The sequence below is a fragment of the Nematolebias whitei genome, chromosome 8 (genome assembly GCF_014905685.2).
Source record: "Nematolebias whitei isolate Nwh7 chromosome 8, NemWhi1, whole genome shotgun sequence".
Taxonomy (NCBI): Eukaryota; Metazoa; Chordata; class Actinopteri; order Cyprinodontiformes; family Rivulidae; genus Nematolebias; species Nematolebias whitei.
The window spans coordinates 11,261,360-11,280,485 of record NC_056505.1 but is presented as its reverse complement, the minus strand read 5'-3'; the positions used below and the strand labels follow the sequence as shown (position 1 = coordinate 11,280,485).

Below are 19,126 nucleotides of genomic sequence, written 5' to 3'. Positions count from 1 at the left end.
GCAAGCATAGTTTCCCTCCTTGAACCGGCCAGTCTGCCATGGCAACATGCAACACTGACCCCGTGAAAGTCTTCTGACAGTAAGCTACAGTGCCACTCCTGCTGGGTAAAAAAAAAGTGTCAAGAGTTTAAATTTAGAGCTGGAGTGCAGACTCACCCTGAGGACCCTGTTGGTTGTAATAACAGGAGGCTCATCATTGACAGCAGTAACCTCGATGTAAACTGTCCGGGCTTCACTTTGCTTTCTCAGGCCTGTGTCGTTGGCCACCACAGTGAAATTGTCAGCTTGGGTTTCGCTGCCGTCGTGGACGTAGTAAAGGAATTCATGTTCCACCTGGGTACAACCATAGAAATGATAATGTAGACTAAAACTGCAACTAGAGCTTTAAAGAAGTCACACAGACACAACACAAGAGACTTGGCATGACTTATGGTGCATGTATTAACAAAATAAAATTTGTGAGGCATTCTAGGAATAAATTAGAGCCATAATAATAACATAAAAATGGAATAAAGTGACAAAATTATGGCTTAAGCAGAATAGAATGTAATTTCTTAGATGCAGTGATTCAATAAAGAAAGAGTCAGGTTACAGAGAACGTAAACAAATATCACTGTCTGCCTACATACTATTGTTCCACGTGCAACAACTGTGTGCTACTATTTTTGTTTTGTCAGCTCAAGGAGGTTCTCACCTGTCTCCTGGTGAAAGTTGTTATGGGCACACCAGGGTATTGAGAGTGCTCTATGTGACCATGATGTGGCGGTTCAGTCAAAATATAGAGGAAATTAATCCCAGAAAAGTGACGATTGGTGACTTTGAGCACATCCTGGGTCAGTGCCTTTGTGGCACCCTCAGTCAGAGTGAAATTAGTGACGTGAAGTGGGATATGGAGAGGGATGATGTCAACAGACACCCTAATATTGTGAACGTCAGTGACCCCATTGGTGGCGTCGAGAACAAAGGTGTCGTTCACTTTGTTCGGCTCCACCTGCACATACTGGATGTTCCCGCTGTTAATGTCGTCCTGGGTAAATGTCTTGACAGGCAGCTGTTTGGTTCCGATGTAGCGCTCCTCGGCTTCTACAAAACGCCTGAGAAAGCCGTGAGATGGGGCTGCCCTGACTGCAAACGCAATCTCAGACGGCAGGTTGTCTTCATGTGTGACCTGCAGCGAACGGAAAACATCCAGTGGTGAAATCTGAAGTCGCCAAGGCTTCTCATTTCTTTGGATTCTTTTTATAACTTGACATTAATGTGGAAACAAACACTCAATGACACTTTTAATGTCAATTAAAGGATTTATGAATATGCATCCTTTTTTTTTTTTTTTTTTACAATTTGGAAAATCTGTAAAAAACATTTTAAACAAACATATTAATAAATCAAGACTCATCTTAAAATAAAAGTCTTGATATGAAATATTTTCACTGAACAATCACCATGAACAGAACATGAATGATAGCGTTCCCTTTTTTATTTGTGATGTACAACTTTATAAAAACAGAAAAACATTTAATAAAATGCTCACCTCCAGTTTAGTTTCATCAATCTTCAGTGGTTTTCCCTCTTCTACCAGTAAAAGCTCTAGATGTTGCACAATGGGTGGTCTCTGATGACTTTCCAGATAAACCTTCACACTGACTCTTTGTGCCAGCTGAAGACCTTTAGCTTTCACTGTCAGGTTAAAAAAGTCTGTCAGATGTTTGCTGTCATTGTGTCGATAGGCGATCCGTCCGTTCTTCAGGTCAGACTGTGTGAATGACCCCACGGTTGTTTTATTCAGATAAAGAGCTCCATACCTGGGAGCCTCATCCAAATTGAAAACAACCTCTTTGTCGTCTCTTATGTCCAAATTTGATACAACACTGAAATTGCTGGTGGAAAAAGTCACTGCTTGTCCTTTTTGAACCAACAGGCCCGTGTTATTAACGACCTTCAAGAAAGGATCATGAGCACTGACGTCCAAAAGGCTCGATACGAAATGTTTTCCATCTGAGACGAACAGCACAAATCTGCCAGTGCTCACACCTTTGTGAATGAACAGCACCCGCCTTTCCTCCAAATCCTTCTGTTGAAACTGGAACAGCCGATGAGTGGTGTCATTGACTAGCACGAGGTCTCCCATTGGGATTCCACGTCGAGTGTAGATTAGCTGGCCATCATCAAAGTCCGAGTCGGCATCATGGTAGCGCAAATCTTCCGTAGTGAGCAACTTCTGTCCATCCCTTACTACATGGAAAACTTTATCAATGATGCGTATCGGCTTTTGGTCATTCAGTAGCTGAATAGATATGTTAAATGTTCCTTCTTTGGAGCCAATTTCATCTTCCTCAATGGAAGACTTGAATCCTTGGCTGGTAGAGGCGATGAAAGTAAATTCATCTTGAGTTGTTTCACTGTCGTCATGGATATACATTAACCGCTCCTGCAATATATCCTGATTACTAAAGGTGAAGATGTTGTCATAGCTAGCATTGGAGTTTGACTGACTAATGCGGGCTAGCTTTCCATGTTTGGGACTCCTTATGACTGTGTAGAACATGTCCTTTGTATTCAAACACTCTGCAAACAGCTCGTCTTTAGTGATGAGTTTACTTTCTCCCTCTTGAAGTGAGAGTCCTTGATTTTTCACAAACACAGTGTTGACATCAGCTTTGATGGAAAACTGAAAATCATAATTTTCGGACTGAGCATGTTTAGAAACCAGCTGAAATTTGAACCTGTCAGTCGTGTCTTCATGAGGTCTATCAGTAAGTTCATAGAGGACCTTTTTATCTGTCAAATCTTTCTGGCTGAAGGTTGAGTTCTTTGTTAACACTGCTGTATTCAGCAGGAGCTTCCCCTTTTTTGGTGTAGTGAGAACCCGAAAATACAGGTCATCATCGGAGAGGGCCACACCTTCAGCTCTGGCATAAAGGCACTCAGAGCTTAGTGCCACTTTCCTAACTTTATCCATGTTCATCATAACATTCTTCACCAGTTGGTACTTTATCCAGCTAACAGTAATTGGGAAAACTATTTCAGTATTTGCTCTTGCAGCTATGTTAACTTTGCACTTGAAATAATCGGTGACATTGGAAGTTTGGATGTCTTGAAAGGTGTTAACATATCTAAAACGCTCTTTTTCCAAAAGTCTTTGTGAAAATGATTCAGTGCGCCTCCATTCCCCACTTGAGTGAAGTCTCTGGAGTTCTCCAAACTGTGGGGGTTCAATAATATCGTATCGGATTTCTACAACTTGTTTCAAAGCATTGGTTTGCACTGCCAATTGCTTTGAACCAATTATAGCCGTCTCTCCTTGAATGATCTCAAGCCCAGTGTTGTTAGCAATGGTATATTGCAGTGCTACAGCCATGACTCTTAAAACCACAGTGTTGCTGACCTTTTCCCCATCACGAACCCTGAGAACTATCCTTGAGTTTCTCACCCCTGTGTGAACATAGAACACCCTTAATTCATCCAAGTCTGTATATGCGAATGAGGTCACCGCATTGCCAGGGTTGCTCTCTATTTCCAAATAGCCAGCATCTGCATTCAGATTTCCAAGCACAGAGAAGACAAGATCGGTGAAGTTGCTGTCTATATCTGTGGCTTTCAGAACATCTGGGGTGAGAAGTTTCTTAGTGTTCTCCAACAGGACAAAGAGATTTCCTTCAGGAAGACTCAGTTCAGGTGCATCATTGGTGGGTGTCACAGTTATATTGTAATTGTATAATTTGTTGTCCTTCAGATAATCAGGAACTTGCTTTCTACTACTACAAAAAATAGAAAACACGAAGAAGTCATCTGGTTCCTCTGAGCCTCCATGGACGTACATCACTCTCCCATGCCAAAGATCCAGCATGCTGAAGGTGTTCTCCTCTTGGTCCTGATCAACATCGAGCCTTATCTGACCTCTGATTGGTTGCTCTTGAATTCTGAACATGATTTGAGACTGTCGAATGCCAAGTTTCCTAAAGTCCAAGAAAACCTTAATGTGTTTGGCCTCAAGGGATGCTCGACCACCCTCCTGGACCACAAGGTTTCTAAGCTGCACAAAATTTGTGCCGTATCTTCGGTCCAAGCCAACTGCAAGTGTGGACATATGAAGGGATGGTGTTGGTGTTACCAAATGAAAAAGGGGTTTCTGTGTACTTGTGGGATTCACAGAGGCTGATGGCTCTGGTGGTTTCTCTGGTTCACAACCAACTGAGATATCTTTGGTGACTAATACATTGGAGAGACCCATCTTAACTCTATTTACTTGAATATCCTTTAAACATCCTTTAAAGGAACCTCCTCTGACACGTCTGCCTGATACAGAGACGAGCCCTACCTTTCTGACTTCTGATCTGGTGCCATCATCAATACCTCCAACAAAAAGAGAACCTTTGAGATGAATCCTCTTTAAATGGGAGCTAATGCTGCTTTTTACTATTTCTCCATCAACTGTTAAGTCAAGACTTTTGGAAGTAAAACGCAACTTGACAGAATGCCATTGTCTGTCATTAATGAATGTTTGTGAACGTAACTCGGTTTTGACTCCACCTTTCCCAACAATGGCCACAGGCAAACCTTCCTGGATCTCCAGCGCAACAAAGCCCCCTTCCCTGGCTGAACTGTAGAGAATAATTCCCTCTTCGGCTGAAGTGTGCACAACACACTGAAATATAGCTTCTTGATGAGTACTCCAAGTTGGAAGAGAAACATAAGCCCTAGAACTGAAGAAACTGACAGGATCTTCCTCTCCAGCAAAGAACTGGGGACTACAGCCTAAAGACACTTCATAGACATATTTGTATCCAGTATATGGTCTCAGTGATGACAGCAAGTCGTGCTCATTGAAGACCACTTCGTCCATGCAGCCTCGAAAGCCAATTAAATCCCTAGGTAGATACATTTTATCTAACCCCCCTGAATTTCCAATATAAAGACCATCAATAATGTTGAGATTGTGATAAGGACCTGGCATTTCTATGCTTGTGTGTGAGTTTTTGTCAACAGTCAGAGTGACATTTGACCGCACATGGTGGACTTCTATAGAATGCCAAGCCAAATCGTTGAGCTGGATGCCTCGGTCTGATTCTAGCACTTGCTCTCCTGATCCAAGGTCCAGTTTAACCTAAGAAGCAACAAAAAAGTCAATTAAAATATGCTTTAATACATAAAAACTGGATAAATGTATACAGTGCCCAAAAAGAAATGAAGTTAAGCTTTAAATACAACAAACTGTGCAGAAGCAGAGATATTGTTCACCTTTTAGGTGGTTTAAGTCTTTGAATGACAGAAATGGTCGGTGGATTCACAATTTGAATAGAGACCGATTTACTTTTTAAAAAATATGCACAGTATTCATGGTCCACAAACATAAAAAATATTGAATTTTAGTGATTTTAAAACCTCTAAACCTTCCCTTTAACACATTTTTATTTCTGTCTTCTAAAATAATGACAGTTCTCACAATAACAGCATTTAATGAACTACAAAGAAGATAACTGTGTTAGATGTTTCACTCACTAAACATGAGCTGTAAATAAGTCTGCATGCTTTGAGCACTATTTTATTCAAACTATTTCCATGCCAGGGGACATCCTTACAAAGGTACAGTAGACATTGGCTCATGTTTAAAATGTGGGACTTAGAAACAAATCATAATCATCAATCAAAATAATAGTTATACTTTTAAATTAAATGTATATAATCTTAACTTTTTCCACTGTACCAAATAAGTAGTTGCTTTTACAAAATAGGACATTATATCTTGTATTAATTTAAAAAAGTATAAAATGTATATTATGACACCCGGGGAAATAATTATAGGATTCAGACTGTTTATGAAGTCACCTGTTTTGATAATATTGAGCTGTCTGTGTTTTAGAACAGGAAGGGCGCTATTATCTATTTGCCCTGAGCCACAACCACCGAGCGCTACAGCACTACCTCAAACTAATGCTTCATTAGGATGACAAGCTTGTCAAGGCTTGCTGCTGGGCTAAACGTGCACAAGTTTCCAGGGAGCAACACTCATGTCTGACTCACACAGAGAGACCCCAAGCTCAAAAAATGATAAACACTGCTGGTTTAAAGCTCAGGAAGCACAGTTCACTCCTTCTACTCACTGAAGTGCAACGTTTCAACACATTTGTCAGTATGATTCAACACCACTGGTGAAAATTTAACAAGTATAAGCTTAGTCGTGAGGACTTCCAAGTTTAAAGTGCAGAAGATATCACTTATGTCTTACGAGTTTCCTGAGAAATCTTTAGAAATGGGTACAAGATGAGTATCAATGTGATTTGGAAACAAATTTAAATATATATATTTTTTTTTTTACCTAACACAAAGTTTCACTTGAAATTAATACTGTTTTTGAGAAATACTGGCAATTGAACTGTATTTTAATTATAAATTTAGTAACAAAAGAAATATAAACATTTAGGTTCTGTGACCAGCGATGTCAGTTGTCTAAGATTAAGCTACAACAACAAAACCTGCTGGTGTAATATGACTAAATAAGTGACTTTTGGACACAGTTAATGTCAACGTACAATTCATGAAACTGCTTGTGATTACCCATTTTCAACCAATCAAGCTTTAGACGCCATTTTGATTAAACCTTTTGATATTATATGAAAAGAATTGCAAACAATGCATACAATAGAAATAAAATCACGAGTTATTTCAAGAGCTAGTTTAAATATTCAGCATGTTTTGGTTTCTGAGGCATTTTTTGTTCTCTGAATGTTGGGACGTGAACTTTTAGTCAAATATGTTACAGCTTCTCAAAATTTACACACAGACTTGTGAAAACCTTTTTTTTTTTACAGTTCATACACTGTTTGTTGGAGTGAATAAACCTCATTGACTAACTCATTTAATTAAAATAAGAAAACGAATCCCCGGTCTCCACTGAACTGAGTAACACACCACGCCTGTCTGTGTGCATTACTGTGCTGACAGACAGACACTGACAACCAAGACTAACCCACAGCTTACAGTGGTCAGTGTTTGTGTGTCCATAGTGCACACATTCAAGCACAAGGATGTGTGTTTTCTGCGTGCACTGTGCTCTCATATATGCATAAATACATATGCTCATGCACTGTGGCCATGGATGTACCCACCTGCAGGCGACCAGCGTGAAGCTCCAGTAGGAAATAGTTGGTCTGGCCAGCAGCGAGAAACAGCAGGCCGTTGGTGCTGGAGGTTCGAAAGCGAACGCGGAGCACGTTATGGTCCGACGACTCCGTGGCCTTGAGCTGGATGAAGCCATCACCATAGAAGGAAGCTGCAGGAGACATTAAAGGGTTTTATTTCAAAAAATGAATACAAAGTTGTAGGAAAAATGTGTTCAAATGCGGCGTTCACTCCTTCTTGCAGGCAATATTCAAACTATAATAATTCTGAGGCAGAACTGGAACTGAATGTACAGTAGGAGTGACCACAGTAACAACACAAACACAAGTCAAGCAGTCTTAATACAGCCAGTATTTGACATTTAGATATGAAAACCAGGCTGGTTGTTCTTTACAAGCAACACAGAATGCACACACATCTGTAAGCCTTAAAACACACTGTGCAGAACCCTGAGAAAAAAGGATACAAGATTTATTAACAGTTCATGGTAAGCCAGACATATGAGCTTTATGTGCTCAGTCATGTATTCAAGACAGGTTGCAGGTTTAGGCCTTCCACTACAGAATGATGTGCACTGTAACAGAATTGCAAGTTATGGTTCGTTTACATTTGTAGCTTTGGCAGAAAGTTGTTTGTGGACTGTCCAAAGCTGTAAAGACAACATATGCAATGTTTAAGGTATCTGACTTTAATGCCATAATAGTAGAACTGAAGAAGCGGATGTGGCGGCGGCGGCTTAGGGGTGTCAAACATGTTCGGGCCTGCTCTGCCTTGACAGCAACCGTCAACTTGAACATAAAAGGTTCTGACGTCCCCACATTGTCTGTGGCCTCTTGTTCTGGAAACAGCATGGCAGACGAACCCAGCTGTTTCTTCTTCAACACTTCCCTGCCATTTTTCATCGCCCTGTAATCTGCAGTAACATGCTCTGAAGTGTTCTCACATGAGCCTCATGCCCAGGCACCACCAGTTTTTAATGAGCTCCCGAGTAAAAAAATAAATAAAGCAAAGGTCAGCAAACATCGTTGCCTCTGTGAAGAAACGTGCCCGTTCCACGTTTTTGAATTATTTGCAGTTCACGACCCTGGGGCACGCAGCGAACGGGGTCAGAGAAACTCACTAGACTGCATAAAGTTAACACGAGTGCATGCTCTAGATTTTAATCCTTAAAGGGGTTAATGGACTACTTTGTAGTTAATCTGATCAATTCCAAACTGTGTAGTATCAATTAACACCATTTGATCAGTGACACATGTACATCAACACTAAACGGATATCAACAGTAATCACTCAATGGGAGATAATGCTGTGCAGAAAAAACATCTTGTACAGTGCAAAACTTAGTAATGCCAAGAAATATAAAAATGCATATTTAATTGGGATGCACGATATTATCGGCATGGTATCGGCCGATATTAGCGTTAAAATTCAATATCGGACATTTCATTAAAATAACTCGCCAATATAAAAGGCGCTGTTTTTGCCTGCAGCGGCAGCACAAAGTGATAACATCACGGGCGTCTCACGGCGGAGAGTAAAATTCAAAATGTCGGCGGTATGGAAGTTTTATTTTTCGTTGGTGCGGATGTTGGATTCTGAAGATTTATGGACTACGTTGAGCCTCGCTACATCGTCTGCAGTCAGAGATATTTTTCCGACATAACGTTACCCGAGTTACAAGCCGTCATTTCCGACGTTGTTGAGAAGCTAATAGCCGATATCACGACTTATTGGGTGAGTTTTACCACAAATATTTGGACGTCGTGTTAGCCCCGTTAGCATGATTAGTCTTACGGCACAATGGATAGACAAAAACTTTGATCTTAAAAAGGCTGTCCTTCATGCACAGGAGTGCAGAGGATCCCACACTGCAGCTAGGAACCTGGAACAAGCCTCCACAAGTGAGACAGCATCGCAGGTGACTAACGCTAATAAATAACATTTAACACGTTTCATTTAATATAAGTTAAAGTGCTATGCATATCATATGGCTGTTACTGAATATATGTCACCAGCTCTTACAGCTGTTGCACAATTTTTGTAGCAAATAAGCCAATAAGAGGGCTATGTTCTGACAAAGGAACGTATATAAAATATCGGTATCGGCATCGGTTATCGGCCAAATGAGTTTTAACATATTGGCATATCGGATATCGGCCAAAAATCCAATATTGTGCATCCCTAATATTTAAGACATTTTTCAACTATGCACACAAGAGTATTTGCTAGGTCAATAAACATTTAATAAAAAGTTCTCTCACAACATAAAATGTGCAAGCAGACATCAATAAACAAAACAAACAAAACAAAACATTCATTCGTTCAACCTTTATTTAAACAGTTGAGTCACATTGAGCCTCAAATACTCATTTACAAGTGAAACCTGTTTGGACAGACAATAAAAAGTGGTGAAAAATAATACATAGGGTTTGACCTTTGTGTGAAGGTCAAAAATGTGATAATGAAAAAAAATCTTGTACACTGGCACATAATGATGCCGACATTATGCATGGGGGGGGGGGGGGGCAAGGGCGGTGAGCAGCCAGAGACAACACACAGAGGCACTTTAATCAGCTTTAATCAGTTGTATCTCTGCATCTTGTTTTACAAGTCAGGAACCTGAGCAAAAACAAATCTGGCAACGTTTTAAAAAAATTGACAACAAGTGGATGTTTACCATCCATTATCTTTTACCCGCTTCTTCCTTTCCGGGTCACAGAGGTCACTGGTGCCCATATCCAGCAGTCACTTTGTGAGAGGCTAGGGACACCCTGGACAGGTCTCCAGTCCATCACAGGGACACTAAGAGACAAATAAGACAAACAACCATTCACTCTCTCACTCACACCTAGGGATAATTTAAAGTTACCCATCAGCCTAACATGCATGTTTTTGGTCTGTGGGAGGAAACCGGAGTGCCCGGATAAAACTCACACATGCACGGAGAAAACATGCAAACTCCATTCCCCCAGCTGGGAATCGATCCAGCAACTTTCTCACTGAGAGACAGTAGCTCTACTAACTGCACCACAGAGCTATTTGTTAATAAATGCATATTGATCACTAACTTGTTTAAGCATTCTTATCAATCAAATGTGCCTTAACCACATATTTGAGTCCATGTGCATGTGTGAGATGAATCAATAATAATTGTTTATTTATAATAATAATAAATGTGTAATAATAAATGTTTCCAGCAAATGTTGCAGTTCCATCACCCCTATTTTATTATAGCCGACTCTGATGCATTTACTTTCATCAACAAGACGTACCCTGTTGGAAGGCGGACAAATATAGCTGTGTCAGGTACTTAGATGTGATGATTATATAATTCAGATATTTCTCCTCTTCAGTTCTTGTAAGATTCGCTCATTATCTAAACCTTTCCTTATTTTGTTTAGCACATATACCAGCTGGCTTTAGCTGAGGCAGGATGCAAGTTAACTCAAACAGTCACTCGTATCCACAGTGTTAACTAATTCAGAATGTAAAAGAGAAGCTTTTAGTTCAAACTTGATCTGAATGTTGTGACGTAAATGCAACAAATAAACACATCTGTCTGCTCCTAGTACTTTAAAAACACAGCACTGCCTGGGACGACCCTTGGCTGTTTTTCCTTGTTCATAATAAACATTTTTTATTAGTTCGCTTCACTGGTTTTAAGAACATAAGGACTTGGCATTTTAAAAACTGGTGAACACAATAAAATATTTTATGGGAGAAAATGCATGATTAGCTGTCCCTTACACAAGTTGTGAGCAAACATATATGTTTTGTTAAAACTAAATGTTATTTCTGCAAAACATTACATTCAATAATATGGATTTGTGTTAAGAAAAAGATAAACATACACATAGGAAAATAAAAACAACACAATTTAAGCATTTTGATATGACCAAGTGCTGAAACACAGACACTTTGGAGGGAATGTAAATGAAAGAGTGTAGCACCTAAAAACAGTGGCCCTTCAAAAGAAGAAACAGGCGGTGTTTCCATCATCGTCCTGTAATCTACACGTCAACAGAAGCAAGTTTCTGTCCAGCGAGGGACAATTTGTGAAAGATTTCATAAACCTTTCTCCCTGAACAACACCAGTGTCACTGGCTTATATTTAATTTGAGGGACGAGACTTGAACTTGTCACCGCCTGTGTGTTCAATTTATCCAACAAGTCAGAGATGCGACGTGACGGAATGGTCTCAGCTGCTGATTCACTGTGAAAGCTCGAGACGAGGATGTTTAAAGCAAAGGATTGGTCCATAATGTGGAGGAAACACAAAGAACTCACCGAATCAGAAAGACAAAGACGTAAAGAAATGTCTACAGTGTGCATTTTCAATGAATGACAAGGAGATATAATGTGAAATCATTGTGATAATCCCCGAGGGTAGTGCCGGCAAGAAAGCTGAGTTTAGGTGACACCTGTCAAAACCTGCGTGGATTTATTCATTTCAAATAGTAAAAAAGGGATATTTTTATGTCTTGGCCCTCCCAATGCAGCACATTTATCTGAATGTATTTAAGTTTGCTTCTGATAACTTTTAGAAATTATTTTCGGTACCACTTCACAATAGATGGCTAAAAAATAGTTTATAGATATGTTATTAATTCCTCTATAAACCCTTTATAAATCATTAATAACTGCTTATTATGCATTAAGGGTGAAAGAGATAAAACTGACCAGTTTGTTGCCAAATGGTAAGCCAAATCTGTTCACCTATACATTTCATCTAGAGTTGTTATATTAAACATTTCAGACTCATGCACAATAGGCATCTGTAAACCTATTTTTTTAGAATATTAGTTGTAGATACTTATAATGCAGTGCTTAAGTATTATATTATATGCTAAAAGTTTACAAATGCGTATCGTGCTTATAATGTTGTAACTTAGGCTGAAATGTTTAATATAACAACTCTAAATTAAATATATAGGTGGCAGATTTGGCAAAAAACTGGTCAGTTTTGTCTCTCTGTCACCCTTAATTAATGCATAATAAGCAGTTAATAACATATCTATAAACTATTTAATAGTCATCTATAAGGGGAGTCTTATTGTAAAGTGGTGTCTTATTTTCTGCTTATCTTATTTTCTGAAAAGGTGACAGCCTTGTGTATTTCAGCATGCAAACATTATCCTTACATGATTTAAAGGGAGAGAAAATATCATCTTGACATGAATAAACTGTGATGTAAAGGATAAAACGAGTTTTTGCTGTTACTGAAAAAGAAATCTTGACAATACAGCCTGCTTTTGTTACACTAAGACCTGCAAATCGGTGTAACACAAAACACTTATAATCCTTGGCAATGTAATAAAAACCTGCTATGAAGACACTGAAAAATAGTTTCGTATCCCGCGTTAAAAAGGTAAACAATCACGATGGTGTCATTTTTAAATCCCAAGCTAGTTTTTTTTTTACAAGCAAACTGTGAGCAAAACTTGCCAAACGTCACTTATTTGGGGTGTAAATTAAATATATATAGTCTTACATGAAAGAACAAACAAACAAGGTCATGTACTCTTTTGTTTTCATTGATTAAAAAGTCTAAAAAGTCGAATTACCTCCCGACGCCACTTTGACCAGCAGCGACCACCAAAGAAGAAGAAGACCTCCGAGCAGCAACTTCTTCTTCTTCGTTTCGTTCCCAGCAGACTCCATCTTTCTCGTCTCGGCGGAAACAGAAACGTTTAACGGACTGTGCGCTTACATTTTATGTATTTACAGCCGGGTTGTTACTTTTTCTTTTACATGCTCCGCTGCTGTTCGTCAGGCTAGAATGTCCAAACGGTGCAGCCGCGACTCGCGAGACCCTCACAGCAGCAAACTCCGCCTCGTGCGCGTACTTTAATTCAAAATTTTCAAAATAAGAGCTGGGAAAAGAATGTGGTGGAATTATGCAACTAGGGGGTGTGCACCCATTACAATTCAAACAACAATTTTACCATCTTTCCCGCTATTTAAAATGTGTATAGAGCCACACAGTTCACATGACTGTTAAAATTAGGGCAAACCGCTTTCATACAACTGTGAAAACTGTTGATATTCTGGTGGATTTATACACAAATGATGTTTTGTGGCAGAATGCCCCTTAAACAGAATAGTTAACAAAATATTAAGTCAACAATAAAATTGTATTTTAAACACATCTTAGTGAAAACTTCCGCCATATTTAGCTGGTTTTGGTACAGATATGATGTGAAGTTGTCTCTTTGGTAAATGAAGATCTTTGTCTCCATGAAGTAATTTTTGTCCCAGTCAATTTTAAATAGCCTATCCAACAAAGTGGCTTTATTTTTTATTTTGAAGTGGGATATTTATAGTATGGTAATTGTTCACAAATATGTATAGAAAAGGCTTTCATAAGACAGCATATTTCATTATTCAGATTTGATCAAAAGTCTGGTCTTTTTCTTTGTTCTAAAATGTAAAAATACCATTAATTACAATTTATTAGAGATATTTATTTTTATAATTGTAAAACTATGTTGTTTTTAATGTATATATGTAGTGATATTTTTATTTCAAGCTTCAAGTACATTTTGCAGCTCTGGGCAAGTTTTATATAAAAATGGTTGCAGAACTCTGAACTATGAGGTTATCTGATTTACACTAGTTTTTATTTTTATTACACACCCACCAAACCAAAAGTGAGTAAAAACATTCTTTAGAAATGTAACAATGTGGCTCACAAGTAACATAATTTTTGAAAAAGTGCACTTCTTTTCACTTTTACAGTGATGCAGTCAGACACTAATGACCAGAAACAGGCTCACCAGTCCCTGGTTTGGGGCCCAGAAATATAATAAAACATTGAAGAATGAGGCACAAATGGATCCATCAAGAAATGAACTTTAGAGAAGTGAACATAAAATGAATAAAACAGAAACTATTTTCTATTTTAGCTAAAGTTGATAGTATATTAATACTACACAAATTAACTATCAGAAAAAAGAAACTACACCTCATTTTGAAACAAAGTGAGTAAAATAAAGTGTAAAATACCAATAAAAGAAGCCTATAATAATTAAATGCACTGCACTTACAGTACCTTGCGAAAGTATCCGGCCCCCTTGAACTTGTCAACCTTTTGCTACATTTCAGGCTTCAAACATAAAGATATAAAATTTAATTTTTTTGTGAAGACTCAACAACAAGTGGGACACAATTGTGAAGTGGAATGAAATTTATTGGATGTGTCAAACTTTTTTAACAAATAAAAAACTGAAAAGTGGCGTGCAATATTATTCGGCCCCTTTACTTTCAGTGCAGCAAACTCACTCCAGAAGTTCAGTGAGGATCTATGAATGATCCAATGTTGTCCCAAATGACTGATGATGATAAATAGAATCCACCTGTGTGTAATCAAGTCTCTGTATAAATGCACCCGCTCTGTGATAATCTCAGGGTTCTGTTCAAAGCGCAGAGAGCATCATGAAGACCAAGGAACACACCAGGCAGGTCCGAGATACTGTTGTGGAGAAGTTTAAAGTCGGATTTGGATACAAAATGATTTCCCAAGCTTTAAACATCCCAAGGAGCACTGTGCAAGCAATCATATTGAAATGGAAGGAGTATCAAACTACTGCAAATCTACCAAGACCCGGCCTTCCCTCTAAACTTTCATCTCGAACAAGGAGAGGACTGATCAGAGATGCAGCCAAGAGGCCCATGATCACTCTGGATGAACTGCAGCGATCTACAGCTGAGGTGGGAGAGTCTGTCCATAGGACAACAATCAGTTGTACACTGCACAAATCTGGCCTTTATGGAAGAGTGGCAAGAAGAAAGTCATTTCTCAAAGATATCCATAAAAAGTGTTGTTTAAAGTTTGCAACAAGCACCTGGGAGACACCAAACATGTGGAAGAAGGTGCTCTGATCACATGAAACCAAAATCGAACTGTTTGGCCACAATGCAAAACGATATGTTTGGCGTAAAAGCAACACAGCTCAACACCCTGAACACACCATCCCCACTGTCAAACATGGTGGTGGCAGCATCATGGTTTGGACCTGCTTTTCATCAGCAGGGAGAGGGAATATGGTCAGAATTGATGGGAAGATGGATGGGGACAAATACAGGACCATTCTGGAAGAAAACCTGTTTGAGTCTGCAAGAGACCTGAGACTGGGACGGAGATTTATCTTCCAACAAGACAATGATCCAAAACTTAAAGCCAAATCTACAATGGACTGGTTCACAAATAAACGTATCCAGGTGTTGGAACGGCCAAGTCAAAGTCCAGACCTGAATCCAATCGAGAATCTGTGGAAAGAGCTGAAGACTGCTGTTCACAAACGCTCTCCATCCAACCTCACTGAGCTCCAGCTGTTTTGCAAAGAAGAATGGGCAGAATTTCAGTCTCTCCATGTGCAAAACTGATAGAGACAAACCCCAAGAGACTTGCAGCTGCAACTGCAGCAAAAGGCGGCGCTACAAAGTATTAACGCAAGGGGGCCAAATAATATTGCACGCCCCACTTTTCAGTTTTTTATTTGTTAAAAAAGTTTGACACATCCAATAAATTGCATTCCACTTCACGATTGTGTCCCACTTGTTGATTCTTCACAAAAAATAAAAATTTTATATCTTTATGTTTGAAGCCTGAAATGTGGCAAAAGGTTGAAAAGTTCAAGGGGGCTGAATACTTTCGCAAAGCACTGTATATAGCGCCTTTCTATCTTATCCAGACACTCAAAGCGCTTTACACTACAATCTGTGCCCTCATTTACCCATTCATACAGCACTCTACTATCAGAGCTTTATCACATTCATACACCGATGGGACACACATCGGAGGCAGTGAGGGGTTCAGTGTCTTGCCCAGGGACACTTTGGCATCTGACTGCTGGTGAATTTGAACCCCTAACTCTTGCATTGGAGGACGACTGCTCTAACCACTCAGCCACAGCTGCCAAAATAAGTGGCAATATATCAAAACAATCAACATAAGCAACATAACTTAAATGGGAAAATATTACAAAATATCCGGTGAGAATTTAGGACACATACATATTATTTACAGTTAGTGTCATTGTTACTCTGGGAAATAAAATTCCTCAGTAGGATAAGTGGGATTATTAATATGGCCATACAGGAGCAAAACATTTCACAATCCTACAGCAAATCTTTCAGTGAGGTCTAATTAAGTGCAGAAGAACACCTAGCCTTTAGGGTATAAATAGTTCAAATTAAACATCTTAGAGATAATGTTTTATAATTGTTCTGAACCACAGCAGCTGCACCTGAGATTTGAAGGAAATGTAGAGAAAGTGAAGACATATTATTAAAAATACCTTTAACAAGGCCTCCCAGTATTACTAATACTGTATACTGTCTTATAAACTATTCAAAGTATCATTTTACAATAGGTCTAGAGTGGTTTTGCTTGAGAAAACAAATTGGAACACTGCACTTCTCTTTAAAAATAAGTTGCCTTACAATCAGAGGTGTCATTTACGTATTTGAAGTTTATTTATTCCTGTGTCTGAGCAGGTTTCTTGATAAAACAATTAAGTAAAGATCGGCAGAAGTTCACCAGTCTGTAAAACTGAGTCTAAAAATAGTGGAATAATTTTGGGATAATGTTCCTCGATTAAAAATTGGGAGGAATTTGAATATCCCATCATGTAAAGTTCATAACATCAAAGGTTTTCAAGAATTTGGAGAAATCTGAGCTCAAAGAACAAGGACCAAAGTCAATATTATACACCCATGATCTTCAGGCCCTCAGGAGCCACTGCATTAAAACCGGGTCTGATTCTGTTCTGGACGTCACTGCATGGAGTCGGAAACACTCCCACAAACCACTGTCTGTGAACTTCACTGTTACATCCAGTAAAGCTCGTTAAAGCTCTATCATACAAAGCAGAAGCCATTTGTGAACTTGTTGGAGAAAGATATTCTTGCTTTATCTTACGTACTCAAAAGGAACCACACTCAACAGCAGATTTTTTTTTAACCTGTATTTAATTGTAAGGTCAGATTTTCAGGACAGTCTACATAAATATACAGAAAGTACACACATGACCAGTCATGAGAATCTGCCGCGAGCTGTCTGTGAAGCTTGTTTTTATACACTTATCAGTTCAGCCAAGCTCAGACTCGGAGGTGCCCATGGAGCCAGCTGCATGCTGTAGCCTCACCCAGCTTTCTACTAACCCAAGCATATGATTCATGGGCAGAGTTAACATTCTTAACCATAGAAGTTAAAAACATCCACATCCTTTGAACAAAAATTAACAGAACTCTATCCAGAAATATTCCATTATCGTCTTTGGATCAAAGCTCATTTAAAATGAACTGAAGTGGAAAAAACTTGTTTTCAGATTAATTAGAAATTTTATCAAAATTGGAAATTATTTTGGAAACCATGGATCCCATGTCCTCCATACCAAAGAGGGGATGGATCATCTCACCTGTTATCCGAACACAGTTTAAAAGCCTGCCTCTCTCATGGTATGAGGGTGCATTAGTGCCTCTGGCATGGGCAGTTTTACACATCTGAAAAGGCACCATCAATGCAGAAAAGTAGTTTTAGAACATGCTTCCATCCAATAATAAAAATATCCAGATAAAGAAGATAAAAAAGGTACAATTATTTAGTGTCAACATTTAACGTTTACCAGGTTTTATAGTGAATAAAATGTGAGATTTGTAAATAACTGCATGCTGCTTTTATGTTCATTTTACACAATGTTCCAGCTTTTTCATAACTGGGGTTGTAATTTACTTCAGCATAGTCTGTTTGATTACAGGCAGCGGTGGCGCAGGTGCCAGAGTCTGTTCCCTATGGTCCTTTAGATGCCCAGTTCAGTCCACAGCCGCATAACTGAACCCAGTCAGTCACCGTCTGCTGCCACTGTGGTGTTAATGGGTGAATAAGAAACTAACTGAAAACACCTAAGTTGATAAAAAATGTATTATATTCCTCCCTCTATGATCAGACAAGAATACTATCTGTAAGTATAAAACATTCAGAGATATTAAGTGTGCTCATATTTAATAAACATAATCCAATAGATTTAAAAATGATCACTGAATCAGAGGATGCTGACAAACTGATGTCAACAGGTTCTCAGAAGTTTCCTGAACTCCTGTTTGATGCAGCTGAAGATGGGATGGTAGAAGCGCCTGTCTGACAGCATGAGGTCAGTGACGATACCTGTGTGGCTGACTTCAGGAAGCAGGTAGAGCGACACCTTCACAGACAGCGAGGTGAGGAGCTCAGAGAACTGTGTGGAGGATTTCACCGGAACCACGATGTCACTCGTTCCGTGAAGCAAAGCGAAAGGAGGAACTCTGGAAACAACAGCGAAACAAAGAGTCAGTGAAGACATTTGAACTGCAGCTGTCACGTAAATAAACCAAGGTAAAAGATTCAGAAAATACTTCCTGTGCCTGCCTCTCACCGATTGAGCTCGTCAGTGCTCAGCTTCTTTAGTAAGTGTGTTGGTGAATAGTAAGGAAAATGCTCTACTCCGTGCATGGCTTTGTGCATGGTGGAGACGTACTCGATTCCCCGCTGCTGCTCATGCTCATAATGATCCAAGATGTTGTAAACCCCACTCAGACCTGTCCGGGGAATATAAAACAGCAGATCCAACTTTCTCAAAATAAATAAGTTAAAAATATGGAGTGTAATTTATAAAATGGACTTCCAAAGAATCTTTTAGTTTGACATGGACAGATTATATTTGTTTTAAACTTCTGAAATGGAAATACAGTAGTCCCTCACTACTTTGTGGTTCGTTTATCGTGGACTCGCTCCATCGTGGTCTTTCAAAGCAAGAATGGACATGACACACAATTGGCTGATTGATGGATGAGCTGCAAGGTCGGCATGGAATTAAAAAAAATATATATATATTAAATTATTTAGCACCTGCTGCACCTGTGTGCAGCCCATAGCTGAAGGAGAAGCTTCCTCCTTCAGCGTGTCATGTCTCTGCAGCGGAGAAGTAGGCATGTACATATACACACACACACACACACACACACATAT

At 39.1% G+C, this 19,126-nt stretch overlaps 2 protein-coding genes across 2 annotated transcripts in view; one reads left to right on the top strand and one right to left on the bottom strand.

The window, feature by feature from the left end:
- cspg4ba (chondroitin sulfate proteoglycan 4ba) overlaps positions 1-12,780 on the bottom strand; it is a 30,579-nt gene extending 17,799 nt beyond the window's left edge. The window contains exons 1-5 of the mRNA XM_037680912.1: positions 12,684-12,780; positions 7,107-7,270; positions 1,532-5,104; positions 695-1,168; positions 157-333 (exon numbers count right to left, since the gene is read on the bottom strand). Of these exons, the coding sequence (XP_037536840.1) occupies positions 157-333; positions 695-1,168; positions 1,532-5,104; positions 7,107-7,270; positions 12,684-12,780 (4,485 nt within the window). The remainder of the gene's footprint in view (positions 1-156; positions 334-694; positions 1,169-1,531; positions 5,105-7,106; positions 7,271-12,683) is intronic.
- tmem8b (transmembrane protein 8B) overlaps positions 1-19,126 on the top strand; it is a 1,109,927-nt gene that overhangs the window by 581,197 nt on the left and 509,604 nt on the right. The gene's annotated exons all lie outside the window — the stretch shown is intronic.